Source organism: Sphaeramia orbicularis, chromosome 24, assembly GCF_902148855.1.
Source record: "Sphaeramia orbicularis chromosome 24, fSphaOr1.1, whole genome shotgun sequence".
Classification (NCBI taxonomy): domain Eukaryota; kingdom Metazoa; phylum Chordata; class Actinopteri; order Kurtiformes; family Apogonidae; genus Sphaeramia; species Sphaeramia orbicularis.
The window spans coordinates 38,767,311-38,785,023 of record NC_043979.1 but is presented as its reverse complement, the minus strand read 5'-3'; the positions used below and the strand labels follow the sequence as shown (position 1 = coordinate 38,785,023).

The following is a 17,713-nucleotide window of genomic DNA, read 5'->3' as shown; positions in this document are numbered from 1 at the left end:
ATACGCCATATCCCGCTGTATACCCTGGACTACACCACTGCTCCTGATCAAGTCATGATGATTTCATAATAGTGTGCAACTACTGAGGGTAAATAGAGTAGTCTGACATGTCACTGTTTCTAAAAAAGGGTGTTTTTCTGGACTACTTACAAAAAAAAGGCAAAAAGTGAGTATATATCCACTTCTCCAGGGACCACTACACCACTGCTTACACCTAATGATTCCATAAACCATTACCGTACATTTGTTTGTGTGTGTGTGTACATGTACAGTAAACTGAGCGGACACACACCATAAAGCAGATGTCTCGGGGTATGTAGATGGCTAAGGGGTTGTTCTGAGCAGTCGGAAGTGTGAGATTTTTCTGTGAATTTTAATATACACATGGTACAAACATGGTCATCTGAGTTTAAAAAAAAAAAAAAAAGTGTGATTTTTTTAAACTAAAAGAGTAAAGCAGCGAGTAAAAACATGCACATAAAAGAGCTTCGCTACACACAAGCATGCAGCCCACTGACGGAGAGACAGAAACAGAAGTCGTGAACATCTGGTGTCACTCTGGGTGACACCCTCTGAGCCAGCGGAGTCAGTCACCATGACAGTGTCTCTGCGGCAACATGGCTGCATCACAGGGCTATACCATATGTGACCTCGTGTCAACTCAGCGCACTGTGTGTATGTTCATGCATATTCAGTCGGTGTAAAAGCTGCTGTTGAAGGCGCCCCGTCATGTTTGTACACTGACTTACATCAGAGGGGGTCAAACATACGGTCCGTGGGCCAAAACTGGGCCGCCACAGGGTCCAATCTGGCCAGTGGGATGAACTTGTAAAATGTAAAAATTACACTTAAAGGAGTGATATTTTGCTTTTTTAAATGGAATTATGCATTTTTAAATATTTCCCTGTGGTCTACATAAACTGTAAATTCTCTACTTGGGTCTGAATTCTTTATAAATTCAACTCCACAGGTCCATCTTCAACAATATTTCTTACTCATGACATGAGAAAGGTCGTTTTGAGCGCTGGTCCTTTAAATGCATATGAGCCACCTCAAGCCCCGCCCCCTTCAGGTTATTGGCTGTGCTGCTCTGTCCCGTTCAACCAATAACTGAACGTTTTAGGTAATCAGCTCAAAGTTTTAACATATTTTCAGTTTTTACAACAACCGCTGCTGCTGATAAACAATTGTGTCGTACTCGGAGAAATGTTCGTCGGAAGTCTTGATCTTATACACGCAAATGTCGTAACTAGTTATAGACGTAAGAAATTACGAAGGAACTGAAACGGGTTGTAGAAATCCACTCAGTTTTTGGCAAAATGAATATAAAGAGACCCTGCCCCAAGTGGAGGAGTTCAAATCATTGCATTTGTGGTTTAATGGAAAACCCGACATTATGCACTTCTGTTTTTTCGACATTTAGTTAATATTGGTCAAGTTTTGCACAGATGTCAGATAGAAAAGCCTCTACTGAGGCATGGGATTAGCTCCATATTTAATGTTTGTGGAAATGACCAAAAATAGTCACTTACCCAAACAAAAATAATACATACTATTGACCTTACAGTCTAAATCTAAAGGTTATTTCTCAATATAAAACATTCAGAGCGTGCCGAGCTCCCAAAAGTAGTAGTTTTTTCTACTGTGTAAACTACATAGTCCAACTAAACAAATGGATGTAAATCTACAGTGAAGTGAGAAGTAATTTCCACGGAAGGTGCACAGATTTGTGGATATCGTCCTGGCTTACATGTGGGTCTGTGTATCGCTGTAGATGGCTTTGAGGACACTAGATGAGGTGATGACTCCCAAGTAATGCAAGCTGAGACTGTCACAAGCTTTAACCCTTTAAAGAGCACTCACTGAAATACTCTGACATTCATAATTTCAACCTTTGTGTGTTTGTCTCCCTCCTCCTGCTATAAAATATCCCAGCAGCACTTGCTAAAAAGTAAACACATGCAATAAAACGACTGTTATAAGGTCATAAACTGACAAAAATCACTCATATTCACTATTTACAGCTTCAAAATGTCTATAAAATCTCTCTAAATCACTGTATAATGTTACAAAAAACAACATGCTTCTTGACCTCACTAGTTGCTTTTCCATATTTTCCATAGTCCCTCAAATTGCGCCAATATAATTTGCGCATAAATATTTGCCTAATGGAAAAATGACAATTTTACCAAAACTCTCGTATTTCAATGAAAAGTTTTGCACTTGCAAGAGGTGTTTTTTTGCATGTAGAAAAATTTGTATATCATGCAAAACTGCAATGGAAAGACCTTTGTCACGTGAATAAAAAAAACAAACGGATGTTGACGAACGCTACAACAAGCGAAGTAGAGGAGTTTTAAAAGAAACATGGTGCGGTATGTGTGGACACACCAGGAAACCCAATCATTTTTTAATTTAGTACAAGACAGAGCGGAAATATATAATAATAACAAATATATCTGTAAATCAACATATTTATGTTCGTCGACATGTTTATCGAATGACTTCTCGTGTTATCTCACGATAATAAATAAACAAATCATCGCATTTGTGATTTAATGGAAAAAACGACATCACACACTTCTGGTTTTTTTTTCAGCATTTAGTAAATATCAATAAAGTTTAGCGCATACGTCCAATGGAAAAGTCACTACTGAGGCACGGGACTAGCCCCATATTTAATACTTGTGGAAATGACCAAAAATAGTCACTTACCCAATAAAGGGTTAACAAGCAAAAATAATAAATACTGTTATGGTTATTTCTCAATATAAAACATTCAGAGCGTGCTGAGCTCCCAAAAGTAGTACTTTTTCCTACTATGTAAACTATGTAATCCAACTAAACAAACGGATGTAAATCTACAGTGAAGTGAGAAGTAATTTCCATGGAAGGTGCACAGATTTGTGGGTATCGTCCTGGCTTATATATGGGTCTGTGTATCGCTGTAGATGGCTTTGAGGATGCTAGATGAGGTGATGACTCCCAAGTAGTACAAGCTGAGACTGTCACAAGCTTTAAGACAAGGAGTACGCTGAAAGCCAAGATAGGCACAGGCATAAAAATCAAAAAAAGTATTTACATTACAAATACAGTATTTATAGGTTATTATATTATGTTTGTAACTAGAATGAGTTCAACTCCCCTGATTTCAATGATAGTTAACAGTGAATTATCCTATTTTGACCATACAGACTGCAACTGGCAATTTTTAGACTTTCACAGAAAAGATAAAGTGAGAAATTGGTTTGCTTTAGAGGTACTTTTTTTTTTTTTTTTTTTTTTACACCTTTGGACATGACCAAACTGGCTCTGCTGTGTTCTGTCTTTAACCAGAGTATTTCTGGCGGTTATGTTTTAACAAGCAAAAAATAATACATACTGTTGACCTTAAAGTCCAAATCTTAAGGTTATTTCTCAATATAAAACATTCAGAGCGTGCCGAGCTTCCAAAAGTAGTACTTTTTCCTACTATGTAAACTACGTAGTCCAACTAAACAAACAGATGTAAATCTACAGTGAAGTGAGAAGTAATTTCCATGGAAGGTGCACAGATTTGTGGATATCGTCCTGGTTTATATTTGGGTCTGTGTATCGTTGTAGATGGCTTTGAGGATGCTCGGTGAGGTGATGACTCCCAAGTAGTACAAGCTGAGACTGTCACAAGCTTTAAGACAAGGAGTACGCTGAAAGCCAAGATAGGCACAGGCATAAAAATCAAAAAAAGTATTTACAATAGCTTTAGGGTGTGGGGTGGGAGAGTGGGAGAAATTGAAAGAGGACGGAACAGGAGAGGCCTGGGGCTAACGTGTTCATGTAAACTATGTGTCACAGTAAGCTGTTAACATTTTACCACTCCTCCTGCCCCATTTCTCCCCGGCGATGTGTACGCAGTGACCATCTAGCTGAATCAAATCACACAAACACACACAAACCTAGACACTGCTCCACATATACATACAGTATAAGCACAGAGACGTTCTTACTTATGCAGAACACACATGCAAATGAATTATCCATCATGTGAACAAAAACAGATTCATACGTGGCCTTATTTCAGAGGCCTTTAAGCCCGTAGCGCAGGCTGAACTATACAGTCAGGCAGTTGGCTATGTGTTTGTCTATTAGTCTTTCCAGTACAGTAGCTTGGGAACAGAGGTGTGAGTCATAGAAACACACAGAGCAGTGGCCAGGCCAGGCCTGGGGCAACTGGCACAGCTACTGCATCTTGTCTCCAAATAGCAGGGCCCAAGAGATAATGACCCCAGTGCACACTACAACTCAGCCTCATTATGCCAGCAACAGCAATAAAGAGGTGCAGGATGTACAGCTATACATAAAAAACATTTAATAACACTTTCAATAACAATAGCAATACTGCTGGTGTACAGTTGATGATGACCTGTACTATTCAGGTCACTTCATTCAGTCTATTAACTTCATCCACCAGTGCTTCATCAGTTTCTGAAATGTGAGAAAATGCCAGATCTTATTTTAACCCTTTAACGCCAAACGTATCATATTTGATACATGAGTTTTGAAGCCCTCAACATGATCAGTGTGATGTTATTTTTCTTGAAAAACCTGATACATGCAATTAGATACATGCAATTCACAGATAATCCACCAGGGGGAAGGAGTTCGTTCACCAGAGGCCTTTCCAGTGACACTACAAAATTAAATTAATGAGGAAGGAGGTAGAACTTCGCCAATTTTGAAAAGGAATTACCAATTTGTTAGACATGTTGTGTTATATTATGTTTTTGTTTGTTCAAAAATAACAATATTTGAGCATTGAGACCTGATGTATCAAATATGATACAAAACTGAAACTCATACATGGAAATTAATTAAAAAAAAAAAAAATTGGGGTTGTTCAGAAGGACCAATAAAGGCTCCGGTTTCAAAGAACTGGAATTTTCTGTCAATGATTTAATGGTTCAGGCTTTACAGGGTTAACCCTTTATAGGGCACTCTTTGAAATACTCTGAAATTCAAAATTCGAACCTTAGTGTCTCAGGCTACGTTCAGACTGCAGGCAAATGTGGCCAAAATCCGATTTTTTTTTTTTTTTTATGTGACCTGTATCCGATCGGTTAAAGGCAGTTTCAACAGCACAATCTGATTTTTTCAAATCCGACCCTGGCCACTTTCATATGTGGTCCTAATTATGATATATATCTGATATTTTGCAATGTGACTTCAGTCTGAACGGCCAGGTCGCATTTATCCAACCTTTATGTTATTGAAATGCAACAAACGTCACAATTCTGCGTCCCAGGAGTGTTACTTCCGTACTGGGGCACTGTTACCAATTTTGGACCCCACAGAAGGTAAACATGGGCCTGTCTGTCATTGGGGGGGGGGGGGGGGGGGGTTGCATACTGTAAAAACTGAAGGTATAGGGGTGTGTTCCTTAACCTCCTCAGACCCAGCTATGGGTTTTCTGTCCACATTTGTGGACATGAGTTTCACGACTTCATCCAAAAAAAAACAAAAAAAAACAAAAAAAGAAAAGAAAACTGTCCACGACAAAGGACATTCCATAAAAATTTTAAAAACTGCATCTGAAAAAAACTGTTGCATCATGATGTTTCCAATATAGGCACTTATTTAATAAAAAAAACAAAAAAAGCTTGTACTTTGCTGACATTTCCTGGGTCTTAGGAGGTTAAGTGCCCTAACAACCGCAACTGGCATGAAAACTAAAATAAAACTTAAGTTCGTTCAACTCCCGGCTTCTACGCCTCTCTTTTACTGCGGAGCTTACACAAAATTTTCACAACTTTTAACCTATATCCACTGGGCCCCCTGGAAATGCTGGGCCCCCTGAATTTGTCATGTTTACCCCCCATGGTCACATATTACGCCAGGACCTCTTTTGCACATGCGGGTCACTTCAGGGTCGCATTCAGTTCATACTCAAAACTGATAGAAGTCGCATTTAATGTGTAATATGAACGAGCACACATAAAAAAAAATCAGATTTCACCGAAAAATCCGAATTCTGCATTAAGACCTGCTGTCTGAACGTAGCCTTAGAGTGTTAGTCTCCCTCCTCTTACCTTACAACATCTGAGCAGCACTTGTTAGAAAGTAAACACATGCGATAAAACGACTGTTTTAAGGTCATAAACTGACAAAAATCACTCATATTCACTATTTATAGTTTCAAAATGCCTATAAAATCTCTCTGAATCTCTGTATAACGTTATAAAAACTAACATGCTTCTTGAACTCACTAAGGCTCGGGTTTGGCCCTATATGTAATGTTTGTGGAAATGACCAGAAATACTCACTTGCCCAATAAAAGGGTCAACTTGAGTAGCATTTCAGATGGTGACTTGAACTTTTCTTTCTTTTTTTTTTTTTTTTTTTTTGTGGAAACTGGGGTTTATTTACAGTGACTTGATCTTTATGTTTTCGTTCGATACAGGTCCTTGCATACATTGGGACATTGAACCATTTGACAAAAAAGAAAAGCAATCTTTATATTTTTAGTAGACAGTATGAACCTAATCGGTCCAACATGCTTCTTGACCTCACTAAGGCACAGGTTTGGCCCTATATGTAATGTTTGTGGAAATGACCAAAAATAGTCACTTGCCCAATAAAGGGTTAACTTGAGTAGCATTTCAGATGATGACTTGAACTTTTCTTTCGTTTTTTTTTTTTTTTTTTGTGGAAACTGGGGTTTATTTACAGTGACTTGATCTTTATGTTTTCGTTCGATACAGGTCCTTGTATACATTGGGACATTGAACCATCCGACAAAAAAGAAAAGCAATCTTTATATGTTCAGAAGACAGTATGAACCTAATCGGACCAACATACTTCTTGAACTCACTAAGGCACGGGTTTGGCCCTATATGTAATGTTTGCGGAAATGACCAAAAATAGTCACTTGCCCAGAAAAGGGTTAACTTGAGTAGCATTTCAGATGATGACTTGAACTTTTCTTTCGTTTTTTTTTTTTTTTTTTTGTGGAAACGGGTTTATTTACAGTGACTTGATCTTTATGTTTTCGTTCGGTACAGGTCCTTGTATACATTGGGACATTGAACCATCCGACAAAAAAGAAAAGCAATCTTTATATGTTCAGAAGACAGTATGAACCTAATCGGACCAACATGCTTCTTGAACTCACTAAGGCACGGGTTTGGCCCTATATGTAATGTTTGCGGAAATGACCAAAAATAATCACTTGCCCAATAAACACTTGCCTTGAGTAGCATTTCAGTTGGCGACTTGAACTTCTACCAAAGTCATTTGTTGGTAGGGTACCTGTACTTCTATTTAAGTGACTAACAAATAATCGATTATTTCATTTTCTGTCTCTCCACTTTCATTTCGACACTAACTGCGCTTAATTTCCAGATCAAGGGCCGTGTTCGCCCGACGACGGATCAGACAAGGACAACAGCAGAGGCAGAGCAGCGTTTTTGTCTCCGAAAAAGCGACCCTCTGAACGCCACAGCTGGCAATGACGTACAAAGAAACAGCCAGACAATCGCCTCACACCTCTGTGATCTGCATCAAAGAAAACCACAGATCCACTCACACACTCAGATGGATATGCAAACCCACAGCACAGGTAACAAATCCCTCTACCAATTCCTGGCCCTGCTGCCATATTCGCAATATCATTTCCTGTAAAAACTTCTGGGTGACTGGTGAGTTGAGGTCTGAACAGGAAGATACGGAAACTTTATTTCCTCCGAATAATAATAACAACGTGTCAAAGAATGTTTTGTGGCAAAGCGTAATGGTAAGAGAAATAATAGGAGGTCTGCTGAAGACTGGAGCAAGTCTAAAAGTGGGTTAATGGAGGTCAGAGGTCAACATAGAACGGAATAGTGAAAAGGTTAAAAGAAAATGGGAAAAGGGTAGAGAGGTGTGTGGGGACGGCTGATAATGGTTGGACAGACAGAGTTGAATACATTAACCCGTTAAGACTCACTGGTGCTTTTGTGGCAGTTTCAAACTATATTTTTTCTCTATATTCATGTTTTATCACCATTTATTATCATATTATCCTCCGCAGTTTGCATATTTTCATTGAAAATTGTGTATTTTCCCGTATTTAATTCACTGAACATGTGAAAGCTCAGATTAAAGTTGAAGGTTATAATATGAGAAACAGAAAAGTGAAATAAAGTGACTTTTTCTGCAAACTCTATCATTAACTGAACATAAAAACAAATGTTTCCGTCCACTGTCATTGATCCAATTCCATGGGTTGTGAATTCATGTTGTAGAAGACGTGATATCAATTTTTTTCTCTATATTTATGTTTTATCACCATTCATTATCATATTATCCTCCGTAGTTTGCATTTTTTCATTGAAAATTGCGTATTTTCCTATATTTAATTCACTGAACATGTGAAAGCTCAGATTAAAGTTGAAGGTTATAATATCAGAAACAGAGAAAAGTGAAGAAAAAGTGACCTTTTTCTGCAAAACTCTATCATTAACTGAACATAAAAACAAATGTTTCCATCCACTGTCATTGATCCAATTCCATGGGTTTTACTGGTGAATTTATTTTGTAGATGTGATTTCATTTTTTTTTCTCTATATTTATGTTTTATCAACATTTATTATCATATTATCCTCTGTAGTTTGCATTTTTTCATTGAAAATTGTGTATTTTCCCGTATTTAATTCACTGAACATGTGAAAGCTCAGATTAAAGTTGAAGGTTATAATATCAGAAACAGAGAAAAGTGAAGAAAAAGTGACTTTTTCAGCAAACTCTATCATTAACTGAACATAAAAACAAATGTTTCCGTCCACTGTCATTGATCCAATTCCATGGGTTGTGAATTCATGTTGTAGAAGACGTGATATCAATTTTTTTCTCTATATTTATGTTTTATCACCATTTATTATCATATTATCCTCCGTAGTTTGCATTTTTTCATTGAAAATTGTGTATTTTCCTATATTTAATTCACTGAACATGTGAAAGCTCAGATTAAAGTTGAAGGTTATAATATCAGAAACAGAGAAAAGTGAAGAAAAAGTGACTTTTTCTGCAAAACTCTATCATTAACTGAACATAAAAACAAATGTTTCCATCCACTGTCATTGATCCAATTCCATGGGTTTTACTGGTGAATTTATTTTGTAGATGTGATTTCATTTTTTTTCTCTATATTTATGTTTTATCAACATTTATTATCATATTATCCTCTGTAGTTTGCATTTTTTCATTGAAAATTGTGTATTTTCCCGTATTTAATTCACTGAACATGTGAAAGCTCAGATTAAAGTTGAAAGTTATAATATCAGAAACAGAGAAAAGTGAAGAAAAAGTGACTTTTTCTGCAAACTCTATCATTAACTGAACATAAAAACAAATGTTTCCGTCCACTGTCATTGATCCAATTCCACGGGTTGTGAATTCATGTTGAAGAAGAGGTGATTTAATTTTTTTTTAAATATATATTTATGTTTTATCACCATTTATTATCATATTATCCTATGGATTTTTCATTTTATTGAAAATCATGTATTTTCCTATATTTCATTCTTAATCATGTAGATGTTCATAAAAGCTCAGATTAAAGTTGAGGGTTACTATATCGGAAACAGAGAAAACTGAAGAAAAAGAGACTACTTGAGCAAAATCTGTCATTAACTGAACGTAAAAACAAATGTCTCCATTCATTGTCAGTGATCCAACTCCATGGGTTTTACTGGTGAATTAATATTGTACAAGATGTGATTTTAAAATATATTTTTTTCTCTATATTTATGTTTTATCACCATTTATTATTATATATTATCCCCTGTATTTTGCTTTTTTTTAGTGTAAATCATGTATTTTTCATATTTAATTCACTGATCATGTAGATGTTCATTAAAGCTCAGATTAAAGTTGAGGGTTACTATATCGGAAACAGAGAAAACTGAAGAAAAAGAGACTACTTGAGCAAAATCTGTCATTAACTGAACGTAAAAACAAATGTCTCCATTCATTGTCAGTGATCCAACTCCATGGGTTTTACTGGTGAATTAATATTGTACAAGATGTGATTTTAAAATATATTTTTTTCTCTATATTTATGTTTATCACCATTTATTATTATATATTATCCCCTGTATTTTGCTTTTTTTTAGTGTAAATCATGTATTTTTCATATTTAATTCACTGATCATGTAGATGTTCATTAAAGCTCAGATTAAAGTTGAAGATCATTGTATCAAAAACAGAAAACATGACTTTTTGAGCAAAATCTATCATTAACGGAATATAAAACAACTGTCTCCATCCACTGTCATCGATCCAACTCCATGGGTTTTACTGGTGAATCAGTGTTGTAGAAGATGACTGCGTTTCCACGGTAACTACAGAACCTCGGAACGTCCAAATGGGTCATATCTGATGACCATGAAAAGATGATAAACTATATTTTACAGCAGTAATTTACATGTATTGATAGGATTAGTGGATCAACAAGTATTAAATAGTTTAGATCAATCGATGATTTAGTGAGTTAGTGGATGTTTGGGTCTTTATGGGTTTAAAAAGTTTAGCTATTATGTCAGAAACAGAGAAAACTGAAGAAAAATTAACTTTTTCAGCAAAATCTCTCATTAACTGAACATAAACCCAGTGTCTCCATCCACTGTCATTGATCCAACTCCATGGGTTTTACTGGTGAATCAATGTTGTAGAAGATGTGATTTCAATTTTTTTATTTTTTTTTTATCACTATTTATTCTAATATCATCCTTTGTATTTTGCATTTTGCAGCATAAATCATGTATTTTCCTATATTTAATTCACTGATCATGTGGATGTTCATTAAAGCTCACATTAAAGTTGGAGATTATCATATCAAAAACAGAGAAAACGTGACTTTTTCATCAAAATCTACAAGAACTGAACATAAACAAAGTGTGTCCTTCCACTGTCATTGATCCAACTCAATGACAACAATGTTGTAGAAGATGACGGTGTTTCCACGGTAACTACAGAGCCTCTGAATGTCCAAATGGGTCATATCTGATGACCATAAAAAGACGACAAACTGTATTTTACACCAATTATGTCAACATTTTGACCTATACAGACTCGAGTGTACTTTCGTGGCAGTTCCCAAATTAATTTTTTTCTATATTTAATCTTTCTTAAGTGATTTATCACTTTTTATTATAACATTATCCTCTTTATTTTGGATTTTTGCAGTATTAACCATGTATTTTCCTATATTTCATTTACTGATCATGTAGATGTTCATAAAGCTCAGAATAAATTCAAAGGTTATGGTATCAAATCAGAGAAAATTGAAAAAAGAGTGACTTTTTCAGCAAAATCTATCATTAACTCAATGTCAAAACAAGTGTGTCCATCCACTGTCACTGATCCAACTCCATGGGTTTTACTGGTGAATCAATGTTGTAGAAGATGACGGTGTTTCCACGGTAACTATGGAGCCTCTGAACATCCAAATGGGTCATATCTGATGACCATGAAGAGACGACAAACTGCATTTTACACAAATTATTTCAACTTATTAATAGGTTTAGTGGTTCAGAAATTATTAAGAATTTTAGATCAGTAGATGGTTTTAAATGCCAGTGGCTGTTTAGGTCTTTATGGGTTAAGTATAGGAAATTAAATATAGGAAAATACATGATTTACAGTGAAAAATACAAAATACAGAGGATAATATTAGAATAAATAATGACAAGTCACTGAAGTAAAGGTTAAATACAGAGAAAAATGTATTTGGGAACTGACATAAAAGTATCAGTGGGTCTTTATGGGTTAAATATTAAATCCCAGTTTCATGTATGCGTCCTCTATTAAACATATTTCAATAGCGTACGCATAAAAAGCAAATGAATTCCTTTGCACTTAATTGCTCATTTGAGGATACAAAGGTTTTACTGTCAAACGCTTCGGCTTCAGTCTTTGTATCCTGTATTTTCTGCCGACATCTGGAACTTCTCATATTTTCCCAACATAACAATCAAGGCGAGGAGCCGTGAAAGGCGCCGTAACGGAGAAAAAAGCAAAACACTTTTACAGAGAATTCAGAGGAAAAAGTGGAAGTTATTGCTCGTCCTTTAATCAAGCATCAGTGGCGGCGGCGTATCTGCCTCTCTATCTTATCGTTCACATCTACCCTCTATTTCCGTCTAACTTCACCTTCTGCCCTTTTTTTTCTTTAATTGGAAACCTTCTCTATCGACCCCTCCATCCTCACTTATCTGCACCACTCCTTTCTTCTGGACTATCATCTGCTCTGCCCTCTGTTACCTGCATTTATCCTCTGTCACCGCTCTATTCCTCTGTCGTATCACTCCTTCCTCTCTGCATGTCTTTTTCCCCAGGCGAAAGCCCCGTCTCATCCATTCCACTGCCGGCTCCTCTCTGTCAAACCCCCTCCCCTCCCCCCTTCCCTCTCCCTCTCTCCCACCACTCACTCTCGCCTTTTCTTCCCTGCAGCCCTGTCGACGAGACGAGACGTCTGTGTGTACCATACACTGATCTCGGCAGACACCTGTTCCACCCCCTCCCTCCCTCCTCCTTTTTTCCCTCTCTCTCCACACACACACATATATATATACACACTCACAGAAGGGGATGAGGGGAAAGCGTGAAGCAAAACGCTCCAGTGAATAATTTAAGTCTCTACAGCAGGGAACCAAAATGGAGCCTGTCAAACTGACGGATCCATTGAAACAGCAAAGAGACAGGTCGCTCACTACCTGGACTCCGATACGGTGCCTGGAAATGATAGACTGACTAATGATTCTTTCTTATCACATTACATTTAAACTACAATAACCTTTTGAAAGGTAAAATGCTGATTACACAGCATCCCTCACCTCACTTAAGTGCTGCAGCTGAAGTCAATAGACCCTGGGCACCATGTTGCAGTGCTGGCAGTGTGAGTTTGATTCCTACAGAGTTCAAATATTGATTTACGTATCAGTGATAAGAACCTCCCCTTTATGGCAGAAAACCTATACAACAGCATGCCAAATCATGCAGCGCTTGAGGAAGAAAATTGAGACAAGGAGAGCAAATGCAAAGAAGTTGAAGTCTTAAGGCGAAGACGTACCAACCGGATTTTTGACGGTCGGATGTTGTCGTGGAGTCTGGCGAGGTCGGTGACATGAGTCTGTTTGGTGTGTTCTGTGCGATCGGCCGTTGTTAATGCCGTCGCCAGTGTTTTCGGACGTTTCAACATGTGTATTCGGTCACTACCAGTCGTTCAGTTGGACTAATCTGTTTGGTGGAGGGATAGCCCTTGACTAGGTGGGTTTTGGTCTAGAGCAGGGGTGGGCAATTCATTTTCTTATGGGGCCACATGAGAAACTTTGACAATTATTAAGGGCCGAATCAATGCACTTGCAGCTCTGCTCAATATACAGTATATCGCTATAAAAACAGTAAATGAAACAATACAATGACACAATGAAAATGCAGAGCACAGAATATAACTATTTAATGAGTATTCACAAAAACATGTCCAAAAATATGTAAAACCAGTTCCATGTTAACTTTACATTAAAAACCATAAATGCAGCTTTGTTTGTTTGCATATCTCAGTTCCTTTTCTGACTTCAGTGAAGAAATACTTAGAAGTCCATGTCTTGTTAAAATCTTTGCATTCTTAATGAAACTTTCTTTCTTTTTTTGACATTAGCTAACATCTTAATGGAGTGAAACTGGCCAACAAACCAACAAGCTTTATTATAACTATAAGCTTTATGCTGAGTACGGAAAGTATGTGTGAAAAAATGCTAATTTAGCAGATCCTACAAAATAAAAGCTGTGCCATTGTATTGGTTGCATCTATTACCATGATATATATTTGCGTTGACTTTTAATTTGCCAGTGACCTCATGCGGGCCGGTCAGGGTCAGCTATCGGGCCGCATGTGGCCCCCGGGCCTTGCTTTGCCCAGGTCTGGTCTAGAGAGATGTTCCGTCATTTTCCGGTTTTACGTCTCATGCAAGTGCAGAACATACACTCAAGTCCATAGTCGATTTGGTGTGTTCTTCACACTTTTTTAACCATGTCAGGGAGATGGGAGTCAACTGATCAGCTGGGCTACCTTTTCTGGTGATGATCGGTAATTGGGTAGGTGCGTCTTTGCCCTTAGGAATATGTAATATAAATGTCTGTTTTTAGGCACCTAATATACCCCATGTGTTGGAAATCAGCATCCTAAGTATGGGATGAAGTGTAAAAACCCTCATCCCTGTTCATGATCATTGGGGCCTGATGCTGTCCTTCGTAGGATGCCAGAGAGCAGGGGGCATAGTCGTCCCCTTTCATCTGGCAAACCTGGATAAAACAGCTGACAAGACACATCACAGTAACATCACATGACCCTTCTGAGGAGGGTTACAGGTGTAGCCGAAACATGTAAAGGTAAAGAATCTACAGTCTACTCTCGTTATTCCGCCAACTTCCGTTCACGGCCAAATTGGCGGTATAGCGAAAATGGCGTTACAACGGGTTGCATCCATAATGTGCATGTCTTTGCTATATGATGTCTATGCTGCCTCCGTTAACCCGTTCTAATTGCGTTTCTAAATAAATCTTGATTCTGTTATGTTGTAAGGGATCATTTAAAGTGGGGAAACATTTTAAGCATTATTATACCGTGTTGGGAAATGACACCCCATCATCTTGAGGCTTTGGCTTAATCCCACGTCCTCTTCCCGACATCCTGACCTACTGAGTGTTCTGCGATAAATGAATGGTGGCCGTTCCATAGACCTACTTGTAGCTTGTCGCGATCAGCGTCTGGCGCGTTTGTTTCAGTGCATTGTTAAAATTTATGTGTACTCGATGGCAATCACGCTGGCGGTATAACGGTCGGAAAATCAATGGTATAAGTGTTGTTTGTGCATGGAACTGGGCTGGTGGATGGCGATAGGCGGAAATGGCGGTAGCTAATGGAATAATGCATTGGGGATTTTTGTGCAATGGTTTTGGTCGGCGGTGAGCGAAAATGGCGGTATAACGGCGGGCGGTTTAACGAGAGTAGACTGTACTTTTTAAAAATCTGTCTGACGAAAAAGAAAAGCAATCTTTAAATTTTCAGTAGACAGTATGAACCTGATCGGACCAACATGCTTCTTGACCTCACTGACGCACAGGATTGGTCCCATGTTTATTGTTTGTGGAAATGACCAGAAATAGTCACATGCCCAAAAAAGGATTAACTTGAGTAGCATTTCAGTTGGTGACTTGAACCTCTACCAAAGTCATTTGTCGGTAGGTACCTGCACTTCTACTCAAGTGTGACGTTCCAGTACTTTATGTAACAGTGCTGTCTCCTAATAAGGGTTAAAGGGACTGAAGTGGGTTACACACATAAAGATAATCGAGCTGTTTTTGTCCCAATTTCCAACCTTCCCGACCAAAGACGGCAAATGCTAGATTACTTTATGTTTTATAAGATTATCCTATAAGATTATCGTATGGTCTAAGATGTGTTAAGAGTGAATTTGTCCCGATAACTGGTTCCGAAATGGGTTAGGGCCAACAATCGAAAATATTAAACTTATTCAATATATGACCAAAAATCTTCATGTGGTTGGGGACTGCAGACGATTCATGACTCCATGAATTGTGACATGGAACAGAATGTAGCCAATCAAGATGCGAGCTGACTGACGAACAAGGAAGCAGGTGTAAATAAAGTTCGTTGGACCTCAGAAATGGAGGACCAGCTTGTGGAGCTGTGGGAAGCCTGAGAATGTCTATTCAACCTTTCTGCCAAGTCCTACCACAACTGAAACGACATGATGCGTGTTGTGTTTTCCGGTTGTTGCTATGTTTCTTCTTCGAGATTTCTGGCTTGGGGGGACTAGATTCTAGATCAGTGGCGGGAAAGAATCGTTATGTGTGTGGTGTGGTGTGTTAAGATTATCAGAGCACACGATCAAAATTGTTCAATGCCAGATTCTTTATCTTCATGTGTGGGGTCTGTAACGGATAAAAATGGCTTCAGATTTAGACAATCCTTATGTGTGTTCCCTGCTTCAGTGTGGGAGGTAGCATCGGAGGGTGACACATGGACAGCAGCACTTACAGTTCAATGGCTTTGTTCCACATGATGACGTAGCCTGAGAGCATAAAGGACTCCACGTTGACGATGTGGATGTTCCCGCGTTCTGTGCCGATGTACAACCATTTACTCTGGAAGGGCAGGTGGCAGAAAGTTATTCTGTGAAGACAAAGAGTGAGAGAGTGAGTTGGAGGGGGTACGGAATGAAGCAAAAGAAACTAGAAAAGCACTTGGAGAGCGCAGACCTCCACCAAGGCAGATCAGTCCCCCCCACACACACACGCACAACACCACCAAAATTGAAATATTTGTTCCTTGTGCCAGTATCAACATTTCATCAGAATTTCATCAAAATCCATCCATAACTTTTTGAGTTATCTTGCTAACAGACAGACAAACAAAGGTAATAGAGGTAACAGAGGTAACTAGAAAAGCACTCAGAGAGCAGACCTCCGCCAAGGCAGATCAGCCCCCCCGCCCCACAACACCACAAAATTGAAATTTTTGTTCCTTGTGCCAGTATCAACATTTAGTGAAAATTTCATCCAAATCTGTCCATAACTTTTTGAGTTATCTTGCTGACAGACAGACGAACAAACAAAAAATCCCGCCCATCCCCAATTACCAACAAAATTTTATCATTTGTTCCTTGTGCCAGTATCAACATTTCCTGAAAATTTCATTAAAATCTGTCCATAACTTTTTGTCAGGATCTGTGCCTGGGTGACTCTTTGCTCCTCCCTTTTGGTCATGGACCTGTGCCTGTGTGACCCTCAGCTCCTCTTTTGTTATAATCATTATCATCATCATACTCACCTGCTGGCGCTGCGTGGCTGCAGCCAATTACCATTGGCCTATTTAAGGATTAGGTTAGCAGCCATGCAGCGCTGGTCCATTAATCCTCTCTCCTTTCCATAGCCCGGACATTTGATCATATTCATCCACGGACTCTGACTCAGGTTTTGTATGTTTTTTTTCCTATGGACTCTACTTTAGTTTTTGTATTAGGTTTTTCGTTGTCTGGTTTTCATTTTTTGTTAAATAAACTTGTTATTTTTTCCCTTCAGTACTGTGCATTTGAGTCCTCTCATTTTCCCCCTCGTGACAGAATGGACCAGCCATACCTGGACTCAGCCGGTACTGAAGGGACCCGTTTTTTCGTTTTTCCGTGTTTTTAGTTTTTTCATCCCTGGTTTCGTTTGTCTTTCCTTAGTTCTCCCCTTGTACCGTCGCTCCGCGCTTCCCTGCCCCATATCCGGCTTTTCTGAGACTTACCTTTGTCCTCAGCTCTGGCGGCTCGGTCTCCTCCGTGCCGGTTGGTTCTGGAGGTCCCGGATCCGTCGGGTGCATACCCCGGTTTGTTCTCCCGGTGTATCTGTCCTCTGTGTGTTTCCTGCCTTGTATTACCGGCGTTCCCATGTCATGTGGGGTCCCGGACCATGTTGAGTCCGGGCTCTCCTCCCGTGTTGTTTTTTCCGGTGCGTTTCTGTCTCTCGTCTGTTTCCTGCCTCGTGTTTCCAGTGTCCTGTTCCATGTGGGGACCTGGGCCTTCGTGGGGTCCGGGTTCTTCTCTTGTGTCTTTTCCTTCGTGTGTCTAATGGTTCGAGTGAGTTTATTAGCTCTGATCTGCCTGTTCATGTTAGTTTGTTTGTTCTGCTTGTT

The 17,713-nt window shown here is 38.7% G+C and overlaps 1 protein-coding gene across 1 annotated transcript in view; it reads right to left on the bottom strand.

Moving 5' to 3' along the window:
• stxbp5a (syntaxin binding protein 5a (tomosyn)) overlaps positions 1–17,713 on the bottom strand; it is a 457,988-nt gene that overhangs the window by 185,429 nt on the left and 254,846 nt on the right. Inside the window, exon 5 of the mRNA XM_030128552.1 lies at positions 16,076–16,210. Coding sequence (XP_029984412.1) covers positions 16,076–16,210 — 135 coding nt within the window. The remainder of the gene's footprint in view (positions 1–16,075; positions 16,211–17,713) is intronic.